General features: G+C 37.0%; 2 protein-coding genes across 2 annotated transcripts; both read left to right on the plus strand.

The window, feature by feature from the left end:
* The first annotated feature begins 9,057 nt into the window (after positions 1-9,057).
* On the plus strand, positions 9,058-12,363 carry LOC125676135 (platelet endothelial aggregation receptor 1-like). The gene is made up of 4 exons (XM_048914042.2): positions 9,058-9,139; positions 9,295-9,344; positions 10,125-10,268; positions 12,227-12,363. Exons 1-4 carry the CDS (start codon positions 9,063-9,065, stop codon positions 12,361-12,363), a joined length of 408 nt encoding a protein of 135 aa, XP_048769999.2. The 5' UTR covers positions 9,058-9,062.
* A 1,767-nt stretch (positions 12,364-14,130) lies between these two features.
* On the plus strand, positions 14,131-15,749 carry LOC125654818 (putative nuclease HARBI1). The gene is made up of 2 exons (XM_048884908.2): positions 14,131-14,534; positions 14,709-15,749. The coding sequence occupies exons 1-2, from the start codon at positions 14,207-14,209 to the stop codon at positions 15,185-15,187; spliced, it is 807 nt and encodes a 268-aa protein (XP_048740865.2). The 5' UTR covers positions 14,131-14,206; the 3' UTR covers positions 15,188-15,749.
* Positions 15,750-15,761: the final 12 nt, after the last annotated feature.

Genomic DNA, 15,761 nt, shown 5'->3' on the forward strand with positions numbered 1-15,761 from the left:
GTATAGGATTTGCATTACAAATAACAATCCCCTTGTCGTTTCTTATAGTTTAATACAAGTTGATAAATCAATATTGTGGAATTTCAAAGACAAACATTTCGGGTGGCCTGTATGCTTACTTTAAGTTTACTGATATCCAGGCTCGACTGGGATGTAGTTATTGCGTTGTAATGAAAGAACCTATCACGTAAGAAACAAAAAAAGATGGATTAAAAAAAATTATACATATACTTTATATTTCAATATTATGGCATCTTCCACTTGTGTTTATAGGAGAAACTTCAGTCGGTTGATGTCTGGTTGTTGTTTTTTCTTCACTTATATTGAAACGTCACCAGTTGTAGGTGAAGTACCACAAATTCACCCATACTAAACACTTATGGACGTAGCTCGGAGGGTTGTCGCGACACGGGACCTCCGTTTTTAAGGTCATCCCAGAAAGACCTGTGATTCTCACTTCTAAATGCCGAGCGTTTGGCGAATGAGTAATCATTACCTATGTCTACGTCTTAAGTTTCAAGCCGGCCATGGCAGGAACTACGAAATATAAATGAAAGGAGATAATAACGAACAGTGATCAATCTCATAACTCTTATAAGTAATACAATATAGATAGTTGGGCAAACACGGACCCCTTGAAACATCAGAGATGGGATCAGGTGCCTAGGAGGAGTAAGCATCCCCTGTCGACGGTCACACTCGCCTTGTGGGAAGCTCTTGAGTATACTATGGTTTGGAGGAATGAATATAAAATTGAAAGACCTTGAATCTTTATTCGAGAATAAGCTAAATAGTCTGGTTGTATAGATATAGGACTTGTTACTGCACACAGACCCTCTGCATGTCTGAGTACCCTTGACATGTACAATAGAAAAAGGTTTGTAATTGTTATAGGGTACCAGATTTCGGCGATTAAACAATAATTTGATAAAAACATTTTATACTGTATTCTACAACTTTCGATTTGCAAACATCGCATTTAGATTTTCATCAAATTTTATTCAAAAATTTTGAGTAATTTCTGAAATAATAGAAAATCAATTCAAAATTTGACTGGTTCAGTTTACTAGATATTAACTTGGCCGCACTGAGTTAACATGGGCAGTATTTGCAACACACTTATACTGCTTGTACTCCTTTTTTCCGATAAGATATCAAAATACATAGATCAATATCAACACCTATGACATTTTGCACACGATACGTGTTTATTATCAATACGACCCATTTATACAACCTCTATTCCGTACCTATTACCTAACAGTTTTTAAAATATTGATTGTCAGCTTAATCTTATTCATCCGTTCAAAAATAGTCATTAGATCACCATGTGTCTTGTTTTCAATACATACCTTTATCTGAGGAATCCTGAGTTGTATCATCTGCATACTTGTTAGCTGTAGATTGTTGTTCATTGGTGGTATACGTATATTTCAAGTTGAATAATGTTAAATGTTGTTTCTGTATGTTAGTACATTTTTTTATTTTTATTTCGGATAATTTGTATGTATATAAACTTACTTCGTTGTTCCTCAGAAAAGGAAACTTATGCATAGAAGAATCCAGGAAATGGGCGGAATGTCAGGGATCACCATTAATGTAGATTTACCCTATTAGAATATCCGGCTAAAACTCCCAGACCGGATAATCTATCATTAGTGCTTGGGGAATTTGGGACTACTTCATTGGTATTCGAGGGACCGGCTTGATCCTCGATGTACCAAGGGCAAGTTTTGGGTTGACATTTAGGGGGTTTTCACCAGGGAAAAGATGATAGAATTAATACCCAGATTGAGGCCTGTTCCCATCATAGTTACATGTATGTTGGATCCTGTCAAGTAATTGATTTAAGTTATCCATATTTGTTTTTATCTTTTATGTATCCTGCATATTGTCATTCTATTGAAGTGGTAGAGGTCGTAAAGGAAATTTAAAGGTATTGAGTATGATAATATTTACAGCAACGTAAAAATCACCCAAATTATGTAGAGTTAGTAAAGATGACATTAAACATTGTTATTATTGTCGTTATAGGGATAAGTATTAATTTTAAATATCTAATATCCCCGAGAGGATTCCTCCTTTTAGTGTCACATGATGGTACATGTATCAATCCCATGGCACGATACACGGTACAGGGATTTCAACAGTTTCGTATAAAGTCAGCTGCATTTCGCAAATTCTATGGTCGTTATAACGATCTAGTTTGCCAATACAACTCATTATTGAGTCAAATGCTATCTGACGTATTTCATACCGCTTGTTAGACCGTACTTGGCACATTGATTTTGACTACGGATAGCTCCGTTTACCTGATCAAGATATAGGGCTCACAGAGGTTGTGATCAATCGACAGGGGATGCTTACTCCTCCTAGGCACCTGATCCCACCTCTGGTGTGTCCAGTGATCCGTGTTTGTCTAACACTCTATTCTGCATTGCTAATAGGAGTTATGAGATTGATCACTGTTCGTTCTATTCACTATTTCATGCAATTAAGCACCGTAACAATGGGTTAAAACGATTGGCCATGTAATTATTTCTTTTTCTTTGCTGTATACATTTGTATGTATTTCATGCTGCCCCCAGTGGGCCCTTGATTGAAAATTAGATATGCTCTACGTAGTGGGATATTGGGTGGGAATCTTGTGTTTCTGACTGCTAGATAATAATAATTGCTGGTACAGAACAGCACCCTCCATTTTCAAAAAATACATTATCTATCTAATCGATTGATTTGGGATTGTCGAATTTTGAGCTTAACGCAGCGAAGGACATTGGATCTAAGTACGTCAACGACACAACCTTGCAATTCGCAAATATTTGAAAGAAAGAAATCTAAACGGAGTGCAACTAAAGAAGGTGGATTTCGTGACTTGTTTGCATTATCTGATCGAGGGCATTTAATGTGATTTTGGTTCCTCGTGTGCCTATCTGCTCCCTCCCAGTTATGAAAAGAAATGTGTGTATTGTCAACACGACCTTTAAACATTTCTGAAAAACCTGATATATGTCTTCATGAATGAATATGATCTAATTTTAACTGACGGGTATATTAAGATTACATAATGTGACCCAGTGGGACCGTAAGAACAACTTGTGAACACTATCTTCCCAGATGTATGGGGCAAGCTGGGAACAGGATCCTTCTGCGGTATCAAAGTCCAAAAGCGATATCATTGATTTGTTCTTTTATTTTTAGCTCATCTGAGCTGAAGGCTCAAATGAGCTTTTCTGATCAAAATTTGTCCATCAGCTCTCCTCGTCGGCGTCGTCGGACCACAATAGGAACCAAGATGTTTATAAAATTATCGAACACACCATGTTAGATATATACAGAAGAAATATAATGTGTAGTTTTGAAAATTCATCAAATTGTATGCAATATCGGCACCTTGTTGACAATTTGTTATCTAACAAAACCAATAGACTCGTATAGTAAGCAGCTTATTACTCGTTATAGAACCTCGTCACATTGTGTGTGTGTGTGTGTGTGTGTGTGTGTGTGTGTGTGTGTGTGTGTGTGTGTGTGTGTGTGCGTGCGTGCGTGCGTGCGTGCGTGCGTGCGTGCGTGCGTGCGTGCGTGTGTGTGAATTCAATGAGCCATATGGCTCACGAAAATAAAGAAACTGAAACTGCTTTTCAAAATATACTTGACACCAACACCATGAGAACGTAAACACCAAGTTTGCGGATCCTAGCCTTACTACATTGTACGTTTATCAATTCAGTTTCATTGTCCTAGCCTTATTAGCACTGTTTCTATCTATTTTTGTGCCAACAAGTTTACTTATGTATGCCCATCTGTAATATCGTATTCAATGTATAAAGTACTTTGCACATATCTTTCCACTTCTTGTTTTGTTCACTGCAAACATATATAGTGTATATTTGTTTAATATGTAATAGTAGATAAACCTCTGTTCTGAAATTAAAAAGAGAGAAGATACACGAAATAAAACAAGAGGTCCATGGGCCACATCGTTCACCTGAGTCATCTTGGTCCATATCTAAAGATTTTACATATATATCCGCATGTAAAATTTGATCTCAGCTGTGGCCCCAACTTACCCCTGGGGGCCATGGGTTTTACAAACTTGAATCTGAACTATGTCAGGAAGCTTTCATGTAAATATAAACTTCTTTGGTCCAATGGTTCTTGAGAAGAAGACTTTTAAACATTTTTTTTACATACAGTATGTAAAACGTCAACGACACAACCTTGCAATTCGCAAATATTTGAAAGAAAGAAATCTAAACGGAGTGCAACTAAAGAAGGTGGATTTCGTGACTTGTTTGCATTATCTGATCGAGGGCATTTAATGTGATTTTGGTTCCTCGTGTGCCTATCTGCTCCCTCCCAGTTATGAAAAGAAATGTGTGTATTGTCAACACGACCTTTAAACATTTCTGAAAAACCTGATATATGTCTTCATGAATGAATATGATCTAATTTTAACTGACGGGTATATTAAGATTACATAATGTGACCCAGTGGGACCGTAAGAACAACTTGTGAACACTATCTTCCCAGATGTATGGGGCAAGCTGGGAACAGGATCCTTCTGCGGTATCAAAGTCCAAAAGCGATATCATTGATTTGTTCTTTTATTTTTAGCTCATCTGAGCTGAAGGCTCAAATGAGCTTTTCTGATCAAAATTTGTCCATCAGCTCTCCTCGTCGGCGTCGTCGGACCACAATAGGAACCAAGATGTTTATAAAATTATCGAACACACCATGTTAGATATATACAGAAGAAATATAATGTGTAGTTTTGAAAATTCATCAAATTGTATGCAATATCGGCACCTTGTTGACAATTTGTTATCTAACAAAACCAATAGACTCGTATAGTAAGCAGCTTATTACTCGTTATAGAACCTCGTCACATTGTGTGTGTGTGTGTGTGTGTGTGTGTGTGTGTGTGTGTGTGTGTGTGTGTGTGTGTGTGTGTGTGTGCGTGCGTGCGTGCGTGCGTGCGTGCGTGCGTGCGTGCGTGCGTGCGTGCGTGCGTGCGTGTGTGTGTGTGAATTCAATGAGCCATATGGCTCACGAAAATAAAGAAACTGAAACTGCTTTTCAAAATATACTTGACACCAACACCATGAGAACGTAAACACCAAGTTTGCGGATCCTAGCCTTACTACATTGTACGTTTATCAATTCAGTTTCATTGTCCTAGCCTTATTAGCACTGTTTCTATCTATTTTTGTGCCAACAAGTTTACTTATGTATGCCCATCTGTAATATCGTATTCAATGTATAAAGTACTTTGCACATATCTTTCCACTTCTTGTTTTGTTCACTGCAAACATATATAGTGTATATTTGTTTAATATGTAATAGTAGATAAACCTCTGTTCTGAAATTAAAAAGAGAGAAGATACACGAAATAAAACAAGAGGTCCATGGGCCACATCGTTCACCTGAGTCATCTTGGTCCATATCTAAAGATTTTACATATATATCCGCATGTAAAATTTGATCTCAGCTGTGGCCCCAACTTACCCCTGGGGGCCATGGGTTTTACAAACTTGAATCTGAACTATGTCAGGAAGCTTTCATGTAAATATAAACTTCTTTGGTCCAATGGTTCTTGAGAAGAAGACTTTTAAACATTTTTTTTCCATACAGTATGTAAAACTTTGATCCCCTATTGTGGCCCCACCCTACCCCCAGGGGTCACAATTTCAACAAACCTGAATTTGTACTATGTCAGGAAGCTTTCATAGAAATTTCGACTTTTCTGGATCAGTGGTTCTTGAGAAGAAAATATTTAAAGATTGTTTTCTATATATTAGTATGTAAAACTTTGATCCCCTATTGTGGCCCCATCTTACCCTCAGGGGCCATGGTTTTAACAAACTTGAATCTGCACCATGTCAGGAAGCTTTCATGTAAATATATCAATGTAAGTTTTTCTTGCCCAGTGTTTCTTGAGAAGATTTTTTGAAGATTTTCCATATTGAAGTCTTCATGATCACTGGAATGAAATGCGTGGCGTACACTCCTTTCTATCGTAAAGTCGTACTTGACTTCTTATATGAGGTTTCACCAACCCTGTATTATGTTGGATTAAGTATCTAAAGAACTCGACCAGGGGGCATTGTACCAAAGATGGTATATTTGTAAATTAATCGTTTCTTTAGTTACTGCTGTATCACTGAATAGACGTATTATACAGAGTTGGCGAAACCTCGTTTGTTTCATGCTTTTAAGTTCAAAAATGATACAATTACTTTGTTGGTTATTTACAATTTGATGTTTCTCGTTTTTAAGAGAACTCAAGTACGACTTTACGATGGAAAGGAGTGCACGCATTTCATTCCAGTGATTATGAAGACTTCAATACTTTTTAACAGAAATACAACACTAACTTTCCTAGTCTAAAACCTGTCCTGAAAACTCAGGGAACTGTCACCGAAAAACAGGCGAAAGGAGTTGTTCTATGTGTTCGATATGTCAGAATCAGAAAATACAAAAGCAATGCAAGTGCCCTGCACAACGTTATATTTTGAAAGATTCATTTGGAAAGATGATACGTCCTGTTTAGGGTTTACAAGTTTCTAGAAAAACTGAATCATCATTCACAAAGAGCAGCAAGCTTCAGTAACTCTAACCAGTTTTAGAGAGTATGGTGATCCGGAAAGACGAATCAAACTCTGAAATTTGATATAAGTAGACTTCTATATGTTGAAAATGTCAATAAAAATTCAAACAATTTAAAGTAGAAAAGGGGTAAAAGTACCTTGCAGAAGTATGTGTTTTGACAGATCCATTTTGAAAGATGATAATTAAGCACTGTGTGTTCTATGTTTTAGAACTATTGAATTACCACAGAGAGCTGTCGACAAAGTGTATTATCAAAACAATTGAACAAAGGCACCTTTGAAACTAGAAACCGTTTAGAGAGAAGAGCCCTGGATCCAAATCATGACCATGACTCGGACGGTGATGATAGCTAAGTAGAGTTATGGGACATGTTTTAGGAATCTATGTAGCAACACTGGATGTTCAACAGAGGTAATGATATATTATGATTTATTGTAAATAAAGTTCAAGGTGAAATTTAAACTGAGGTGGTTGACAAAAGTAAAATAGACAATGATTGTGGCGTGTGCAAGAGAGCAGAGAAGTTTAAACACGGTAGTAGTATTACCATCGCCGCAAACCACGGGTTATTGTTTCATTCCATTCCACAAGTTTGTGAATGAAACAGTAACCCGTGGTTTGCGATGATGTAATGTTACAAAAGTTTTGATACATTTGATTTTAAAACATCTTCAAAGAAACCAACGTACCGTGTTGAATTTTAATAACGCTATGGAAAAACACCGGCAAAGTAATTAAAACCGCTCTTTATCTATGTGTTTTAGATTTATTGTTCATGATATTTATCCGAAGTCCTCAATTCAATCCAATTCAATTCAATTTATTTCGCTCAAACCATGTTAAACGGTACATGAGGTACAATAAATATAATGCAATGTACATGGAAGAAAAATCGTCAGAGGTTCATATATGGAATAATACAGCTTTCTTGGATACCAGAGGGGAACATGAAATACAATGTATGTATAAATAAACATAATAGTAATACGTTTAAGGGGTAGCAGAAGAACAATTACGAAGAACAACAGATAATCTCAAAAATATGAGAAATAAAAACACAGATTTCTTAATATTTTCATATCTTGAGTTGACAATAAATGTATTAGAAAACTTCAGAACATTTGGTCTTTCATAAAAAAAAAATGTTTATGTATGGAATTGAATTGAATTGCACTCGGCACAACACGGTGTGCATTTGTGTGAATGAATTATTCAACTCAATTTGATTATGAACAAAGTTTATTTAAATACGCTGCACTCATTTCACGGTTTTATGAACGTTAACCTGATTTTTAGATAAGCTCATGTTTATAAATAAGACCCATATGTATATTAAAATTTCAATCGACTATTAGCTTTTGAATTGCTGACTTCCGATATAACAAGTATCGGTTATAACGAAATAGAAAATTATGTCCTGTGAAAGGTGAAGATAACGAACAGCGATCGATCTCATAACTCATATAAGCAATACAAAATAGAGAGCTAGGCAAACACGGACCCCTGGATATACCAGAGGTGGGATCAGGTGCCTAGGAGGAGTAAGCATCCCCTGTCGACCGGCCATACCCGCCGTCAGTTCTATATCTTGATCAGGTAAACGGAGTTATCCGTGGTCAAAACTACAAGTAGTGCGCCAAGAACAGCCTAACAATCGGTATGAAACCAGTCAGACAGCATTTTACCTAATGATAGGTTGTATTAGCAAAATAGATTGTTCAAACGACCACAGAATTTGCGAAAGGCTGACTTTAAACGAGACTGTTCAAACCCTGTAACATTAACTGTCTGTTAGTCATGTGCATCGCAGTCACTGTACCCATAAGCCACTGTAGTATTCATTTCAACGCGATACTAGTATCGAACTTGCATAAAATGTTGAGTCTCAATATCAGAAAGTGTTCCAATTTATAGAGTTTCCGGTTAGATCTTCGGTAATTTGTAATTGACATTTGTAAATTCAAACTAATTATTTCCTATTACTAGATGTAATTTCAAAATTATGAATAATCCTCGATGTCATCCCCTGTAAACTGACATAATATCGTCAGTTCCAGGTGAAAAAAAGTCTAGATACCATATCGGGTATTATTAATCAGAAGATTTTTCTCCAAAACAATTTGAAATCTTGGCGCTTTATTTTTTGTCTCAGGGGTATATACCGATTGAGTCAAACTTGAAAATTACTCAGCTGTAACAATTGAAATTGTTATATATTCGGATATTTCAGGCAATCTGAAAGAAATACGGCTGACAGGATAAATTTTGGTGACTTTGAGAATTCATTTCAGCTTTACATTTTAAAAAAAAAAAGAACATTTTCGATACAAATCCATTGCTTTTAGCGCCAATCACCGGAAAGTAATTAACATGAATATAGCATAATAAAAGGGAAACGTTTCCGGTTTCAGATAATTGATTACTTAATTTCAAACAAAACGAAATCAAGGATGTTCCAGGTTCTATCTAGAAGTATTTTGTATTGTTTAATCGGAGATTACGTTTGTAAATCACAAATCTGTGATGGGTATGTCGATGCTCTCTCTCTCTCTCTCTCTCTCTCTCTCTCTCTCTCTCTCTCTCTCTTTGATTTTTGCATCAATCAATATTGTTTGTACAGATAGTACATCGTATTAACATTTCACGTAAGAAATGATCTGTTGAATTTCTATGATATTTCAGAAGGTGCTGTGATGGCTACATATTCGATCCAGCAAATGCAACTTGCAAAAGTAAGACAAAATTCGAATTTGGCTTATACTTACATAATGTAAATAACTATGTATAATTTGCACCGATACACTGAAGCCTAAATGATAAATATCTCTAGTGGTTGACAAGGTAGATAACTTGACGAGCTAATGCTTTGCAAGGTGGCCGTTATGTATCCGTCTGTTTGTCGGGAGACCTAGTGTCTGTTCACAATTCTGAATTTTTTTTCCTGATTTTAAATCTTACTGTCTTTGAAGAATTTGTGTCTGTACACGAATATTTAGAGATATTACCAACTTTGATTTCGATGTTTAACACGACTGTTCAGCTTAGTAAAAGGTTTCGAAATAATTTTGTTCCAAACTCTGAATAATACAGCACATGCAGATACAGCAGTTTGAACGTCTGCTATTGTTGCACATTTTGTTAAATTCAGAATATCCTTTATTGCAGGTGATACACATAAACATGAAAGTTGTCAACAAAATGTCATGTTTGAAAAAGTTAAAGATTTCGTATTATAGTGATATGTAACAGTAGCATGATTGTTACTGTACCTAACGATAGTAAATACCATTAATTAAACAATGGTGGAAAACATCACATACATTATATAATGATGAATCCTATAACATCGCAGCTTCGGTTACGTGTAGCTCTACTGAAACTGAAATATTTCCTAATTATCTTCTGTTTGTCTCTGAAGCTCTACCGTTCGTTTGTGGACCAGTAGAGCTTCGGTCAGTCTTGCTCCAGACGTTTTTGCTTCCCCCATGGATTGGTCTCTTTCCTTATTACAGGATGCAGTCCCGGATACTTCGGTGTAAACTGCAGTACACAGTGTCCTTACCCTCTGTATGGCCACACCTGTCAGAGTGTGTGTTTGTGTAATATGGATGCATGCAGTCCAGCAAACGGATGTCTACATGTCGTTACGGCAGAAGGTACTAATTGAATTTAATGTACTATTTACTAGAATAGATTGTTTGTCGTGTTAGCTCAGTCGATGGTGCACTCACTTCGTGCGCGATTTATGATTGGATTCGAAACCCGACCGCCACAGGTCAGTGAGTTTTTAAAAACCCAGCGATTACTGTTCTTTTACAAAGTGCTGAGCTGGATAAGTGATGGTTGCGAGTTTTCGCGTGAATTTTTCATAATCAAGGTCCCGTGCTTTGTCAGATTTTCATGCTGGCATTAATTTACGATAACGCGGAAATAACTGAGGAAGTTGATCCCTGGTGTGCATGATTCAGAACGTCCTAGTAACAGACTGGAATAATGTTGGTGACACTGTAGTACATATAAAAATTATTTCCTTTTCATTGTATCTTGTCTAAGTCTCTCTCGAGAATTGTTTACTCATATGGAGACGATACCAAGTCCGGTAAAAGGTTTCAAATTTAGGCCTTTGCTCGACGCTTACCGCCATTGAACAGTGGGGGTTCTTTCGTCTGTCACACCTACTGCGACAAGGGACATCCGTTTTTAAGGTCATTTCCGAGGACCCATGACATTGACACCTGATGCCGAGCGTTTGGTGATGGAACTGTCACTACCTGTTTTAACGACTTAGGTCTGTCGCAGCCGAGATTTGAACCCCGGCCTTCCGCATGCGGGGTGATATTTCCTTTCGGTGATTTAAATCTATAAAAGCACGGAAATAGCAATGAACTCTTTTCTGTGCTTTATATTAATTATTTCTTCACTGAGGGCAGTTATGTTGATCTAAGAGTGTATTGCTGCTATTTCCGTGTTTTATATCAAAATATTTCATATACAATATGTATATTGTATAATCCTCTTAAATGTACATTAAAGGGACTGGTTCACGTTTTTCGAAAGAAATATTTTTTTAAAGCAGTGAAACGTTAATTTTGTAATTTAAAGTATCTTCATTTTGTACATCGTCGGAAACCCACGGTTGATTACGCTTCGTTCTGTGATGGAGAGAGAGGAACCAAGCGTAATAGTGCTTTGTATATTTTTTTGTATTTGACCTTGTATCCATGTTGTGGATCCGACACTTTTAGGGATCGGGTGTTGTTGGAACTTAGTGCTTATATATATATATATATATATATATATATATATATATATATATATATATATGCGCTAACAGTAAAACGTTATTAATTTTGTGTTTATTAGATAGATAGATAGATAGATAGATAGATAGATAGATAGATAGATGGATGGATGGATGGATAGATAGAATAGATAGATATATATAACACGGAACTAAAATCCAATATCACCCGATACCTTGAAGTGTCGGATCGACAAAGTGGATACAAGTCATTCAAAGTTGTTTTTGTAAAGGCATAGGGTCTATCTTTCATCTAAAAAATGACATCACAATATTTTGCAAGAACCCCAAAAAACAAATTTGTAGTATATATTATGAGTTATCTTAAAGTTATCTATAGATGCAGCGCTTTGAAATTGAAGTCATTTTGACGTTTTAGCCCTGTATAAAATTTTTGTCTGGAGGACAATATATTAAAATGATTCCCGCTGATTGGTGGCTACACACAAACATAAGAGATGCGAAGTCAACAGCGTACCAGTTTAGGCAAATGAAAACAGGGAATTATTGTGCAATTACTATCGTATCCAATGTAAACATTCTGAAGAACTTTGTGTGATTTTCTTGTTATGATCTTAAATTTCGCCACCTTTTTGGAACATGCAAAATTTCACTAATATCTTAGACCCTATCCCTTTCATAAAAAGCGCCGATATAACCAACGACAAGAAGAATTCGATACATCCTAGCCTAGGGATGACGGGTCTACTACTCAGGTCAAACAAAAAAGTATGTGTTACTAATAAAGATATCTGCTGCGTCCAGGGGTCCGTGTCTGCCCGGCCCTTCATTTATATTTTTATATACTTGTAGCGACTACGAAACCTTTGTCCACAGAGGAGGAAGATAAGGAGACAACATCCCACCATTCCCAAGCAACAGTTACAAAAAGAAAAGTGTCTACAGTCGTCCAATCGACTACGACCAGGATCCAGTTGCACGAACGTTAGTTAAAGTTAACTGGCCGTTAAAATTTAGTTAACGCGCCGTTAAATTTAACGGCAAGTTAAACGGGTTGCACGAAATTTAACTGACGGTTAACGCTCCGTTAAGTTGCTAATTTAACAGACAGATTTAACTGAGGTACGGGAGGTACATTAAACTATTTAACTAACAGTTAAAACAGGAATGGCGGACTTTTTATTGTTTGGCAACTTGTGGGAGGAAAGAAAAGAGCGGGTTTACAGAGAAAGACAAAGCATGGAAGACCTCAGCGATAAACAAATAACCTCAAGATTTCGATTTAAGCGCGAGTCTATTGAATTTATCTCGGACCTTTTGCGTAATGACTTAATGAGAGCAACAGGACGTAGCCAGTCCATCTCGGTTGAGATGCAGGTAATTTTTTTCTTTCTAACTCTCATACTATAGATAGTTTGAAGTTACCAATGTACAGTGGAATTCCACATTCAACAACAACGAATTAGCATATTTTTATATGACAGAATTGAAAAAATTAAATTCAAGTGACGTTGATTAACATGAAATATTATGAACACATAACCTCAATAATACAATATTTAGTACAATGCTAGCTTGTACAGTTAGTGTAATTTAGGCCTTTAAATTGTTTCATACTATGACAATTGCGAATATATGCATACATGTCGTACCTTATTTTCTTATTTGAAAGCAGTTTACGTGCACATATACAAAATTTGAAATTCCATTATAAAGGGGTCTTAGCAGACTGTGTATTACCTTAGAAGTTGATGTAGCTTATAGTTAAACGATATTTTGAACAAGTCAACCGTTTTTTTGTTTGTTGCAAAAATATTACGTCACTTTGAAGTGAACAGTGACTTCACATGTGACGTAACAATTGTACTACCTTGTAAGCTTATGATCAAATGTACTTTCTCTTTTTCTAAATTACTTCATAAAACGTACCTGATAAGACTATCCTTAAAAATTAATCAGAAAAGGAGTTGAGGGGCTGTAAACTAGAATTTTCCCTTTCCACGTGAAGCTGAAGTGAAGTGTTTGTGCTTTACAGGAATAATTGATCACAGGCACCTGCATGGAGTATGGATATTATCCACCCCCCCCCCTTCCGATTTTTTTTTTTTTGCGGCGATAATTTTCCCCTATCTATTTCATTTCCATTCGTATAAACGTTTAACGTGTTGTTTATTGGTGTTTTGTTTTTGTTAAGCTTTAGAGATTAGCCGGGAAGCTTCTAACGGTACAGTATAATAAATGTGTGTATTTTATACCGCGCCGGTGTTGTAGTGTAGGCCTTTCCCCCTCATAGACTTCCCCCCGAAAAAACGGACCCGGGATAGGGCTCACGGCGGATGTGACCGGTCAACAGGGGATGCTTACTCCTCCTAGGCACCTGATCCCACCTCTGGTGTGTCCAGGGGTCCGTGTTTGCCCAACTATCTATTTTGTATTGCTTATAGGAGTTATGAGATTGATCACTGTTCGTTATCTTCACCTTGCATTTTCCCCCATAATTAAGCGCACCAGCATATGATTCCCCCTTATGTACAAAGTCAGTATAGAGTTTCCCCTTGGGCGGAAAAACAGCCCTGGTATTGAATTTTTCCCCTCCTATTCTATACTGGGACGGTTTTTCCTAGGGGGGAATTGAGCCCGGATTAATTCTTCCTAGGTGGAAATTCTATGCCAGGCCCATCTTTCTGGGGGGAATGTCTATCCCGGGCCCGTTTTTCCGGGGGGTGGGGGGGGGGGGAGTCTATGCGGGGGAAAAAGCCTATACTACAACATAGAAGGTCAACCTCCGTTGAGTGTACAAATGTAGTAATTTTTATATCCATCTTGTAGGTAATGCTTGCTCTTCGATTTTATGCTTCGGGGAGTTTTCTTGAGGTAATTGGGGACACGATGGGTGTAGACAAAGGCACGGTAAGCAGAGCTGTCACCAATGTCACCGAAGCTCTTCTGTCTAAAAAAGACCAGTTTCTGCGGTGGCCTACACAAGGTGATATGATGAAGTCGCAGAGAGTCTTTTTTATGCGTGGAGGATTCCCAGGGGTAATTGGATGTGTCGATGGTACTCACATAAGGATACAAGCTCCAACTCTAGACGAACCAACTTACGTCAACAGAAAAGAGTGGCACTCAATCAATGTGCAAGCTATATGTGACCATGAAGGTAGGTATACTTCATGCCACAAACCGTGAATTTCATACTTTCCTTTTCAACCGATTATGATTATACATCTTATATGTAATCATTACAATACATGTTACTGTACCATATCCATCATCGTCGTATCAGGACAAATCATCAGCATACTTCATGTAACAAAAAGATATTGTATTTTAGGAAAATTCATTAACATTGACGCTCAATGGCCAGGAAGTACACATGATAGTCACATCTTCCGAATGTCCGATGTCAGTTTGTATCTCGAGAGCCACAATCGAAGCGTTGATGATGGAATTCTATTGGGCGACAGTGGTTACGCATGCTCTCGGTATCTGTTAACACCATACCTGCACCCTGCAACACCCTCACAAGAAGCATTCAACTCGGCCCATTGTAAGACCCGTAGCACCATTGAAAGAGTTTTTGGTTGGTGGAAGAGGAGATTTCATGTTTTGCATGGTGAAATAAGAATGAAGCCGGGTAAGGTTTGTAGAGTCATTGGAGCCTGTGCCATATTGAATAACATCGCACTTTTGTTAAAGGAGGACATGGAGGGCGATGGCCAACAAGACGGAAATGGAGTAGGCCATATCAATTACAATGGACCCGAGGACGGAAGAGTTGTGAGGAATTTCATCACCACAACATATTTCTAATTTCAAGTTGAATATGTGCCATGGTGTTTAACAACAAGAATAACTCTTGGTGCAGCTCATGCAGATTCCAACCTCTCCTGCCTAAATCTTAAAGTTTTGATCTAACTTCTAACTATGCTTCTAAGCTGACATGTACAAATTTAACTGTATTATTTTTACTCTGCTCTGTCTCTTAGGTATGCATATTTATTTAGTCTATGTATATATCCATATTTTTGTGTTTGTGTTGCAAACTTTTTTCAGTGCTGTGCATCTTAGTATAGCTAGTCCCTGTGTATATATATACATGACTTGTGATGTCTGTATACATGTATGCGTCCTGTTTTATTTCAAATTTCTGTTTTTATGTCTATGCATGCAATTATATATCATTAATGCTTTGTGTTTTTTATGCTATATAGTCGGTTAAAGAGCTCTTAGCTCATGTTTATTGTTACCTGTATATAGTTCCGACTTTAAATAAAAATTACTTACTTACTTATGAAAATGAAACATTCGCACATACAATGTCTCTCACATACGATAATTTGAGCAATAAATTACTATCATATGGATTTAAAAAGGATTTAATTCT

This window comes from Ostrea edulis, chromosome 3 (assembly GCF_947568905.1).
Source record: "Ostrea edulis chromosome 3, xbOstEdul1.1, whole genome shotgun sequence".
NCBI classification, from domain to species: Eukaryota; Metazoa; Mollusca; class Bivalvia; order Ostreida; family Ostreidae; genus Ostrea; species Ostrea edulis.

What these genes read in the sequence shown, in the direction of transcription:
- LOC125654818 (XM_048884908.2), top strand. Translation starts at nt 14,207, where the DNA reads ATGCTTGCTCTTCGATTTTATGCTTCGGGGAGTTTTCTTGAGGTAATT. An exon ending in AGCTATATGTGACCATGAAG is followed by an intron (nt 14,535 to 14,708) that starts GTAGGTATACTT and finishes ATTGTATTTTAG; the next exon opens with GAAAATTCATTAACATTGAC.
- LOC125676135 (XM_048914042.2), top strand. Translation starts at nt 9,063, where the DNA reads ATGTTCCAGGTTCTATCTAGAAGTATTTTGTATTGTTTAATCGGAGAT. An exon ending in AAATCACAAATCTGTGATGG is followed by an intron (nt 9,140 to 9,294) that starts GTATGTCGATGC and finishes ATGATATTTCAG; the next exon opens with AAGGTGCTGTGATGGCTACA. An exon ending in AGCAAATGCAACTTGCAAAA is followed by an intron (nt 9,345 to 10,124) that starts GTAAGACAAAAT and finishes TCCTTATTACAG; the next exon opens with GATGCAGTCCCGGATACTTC.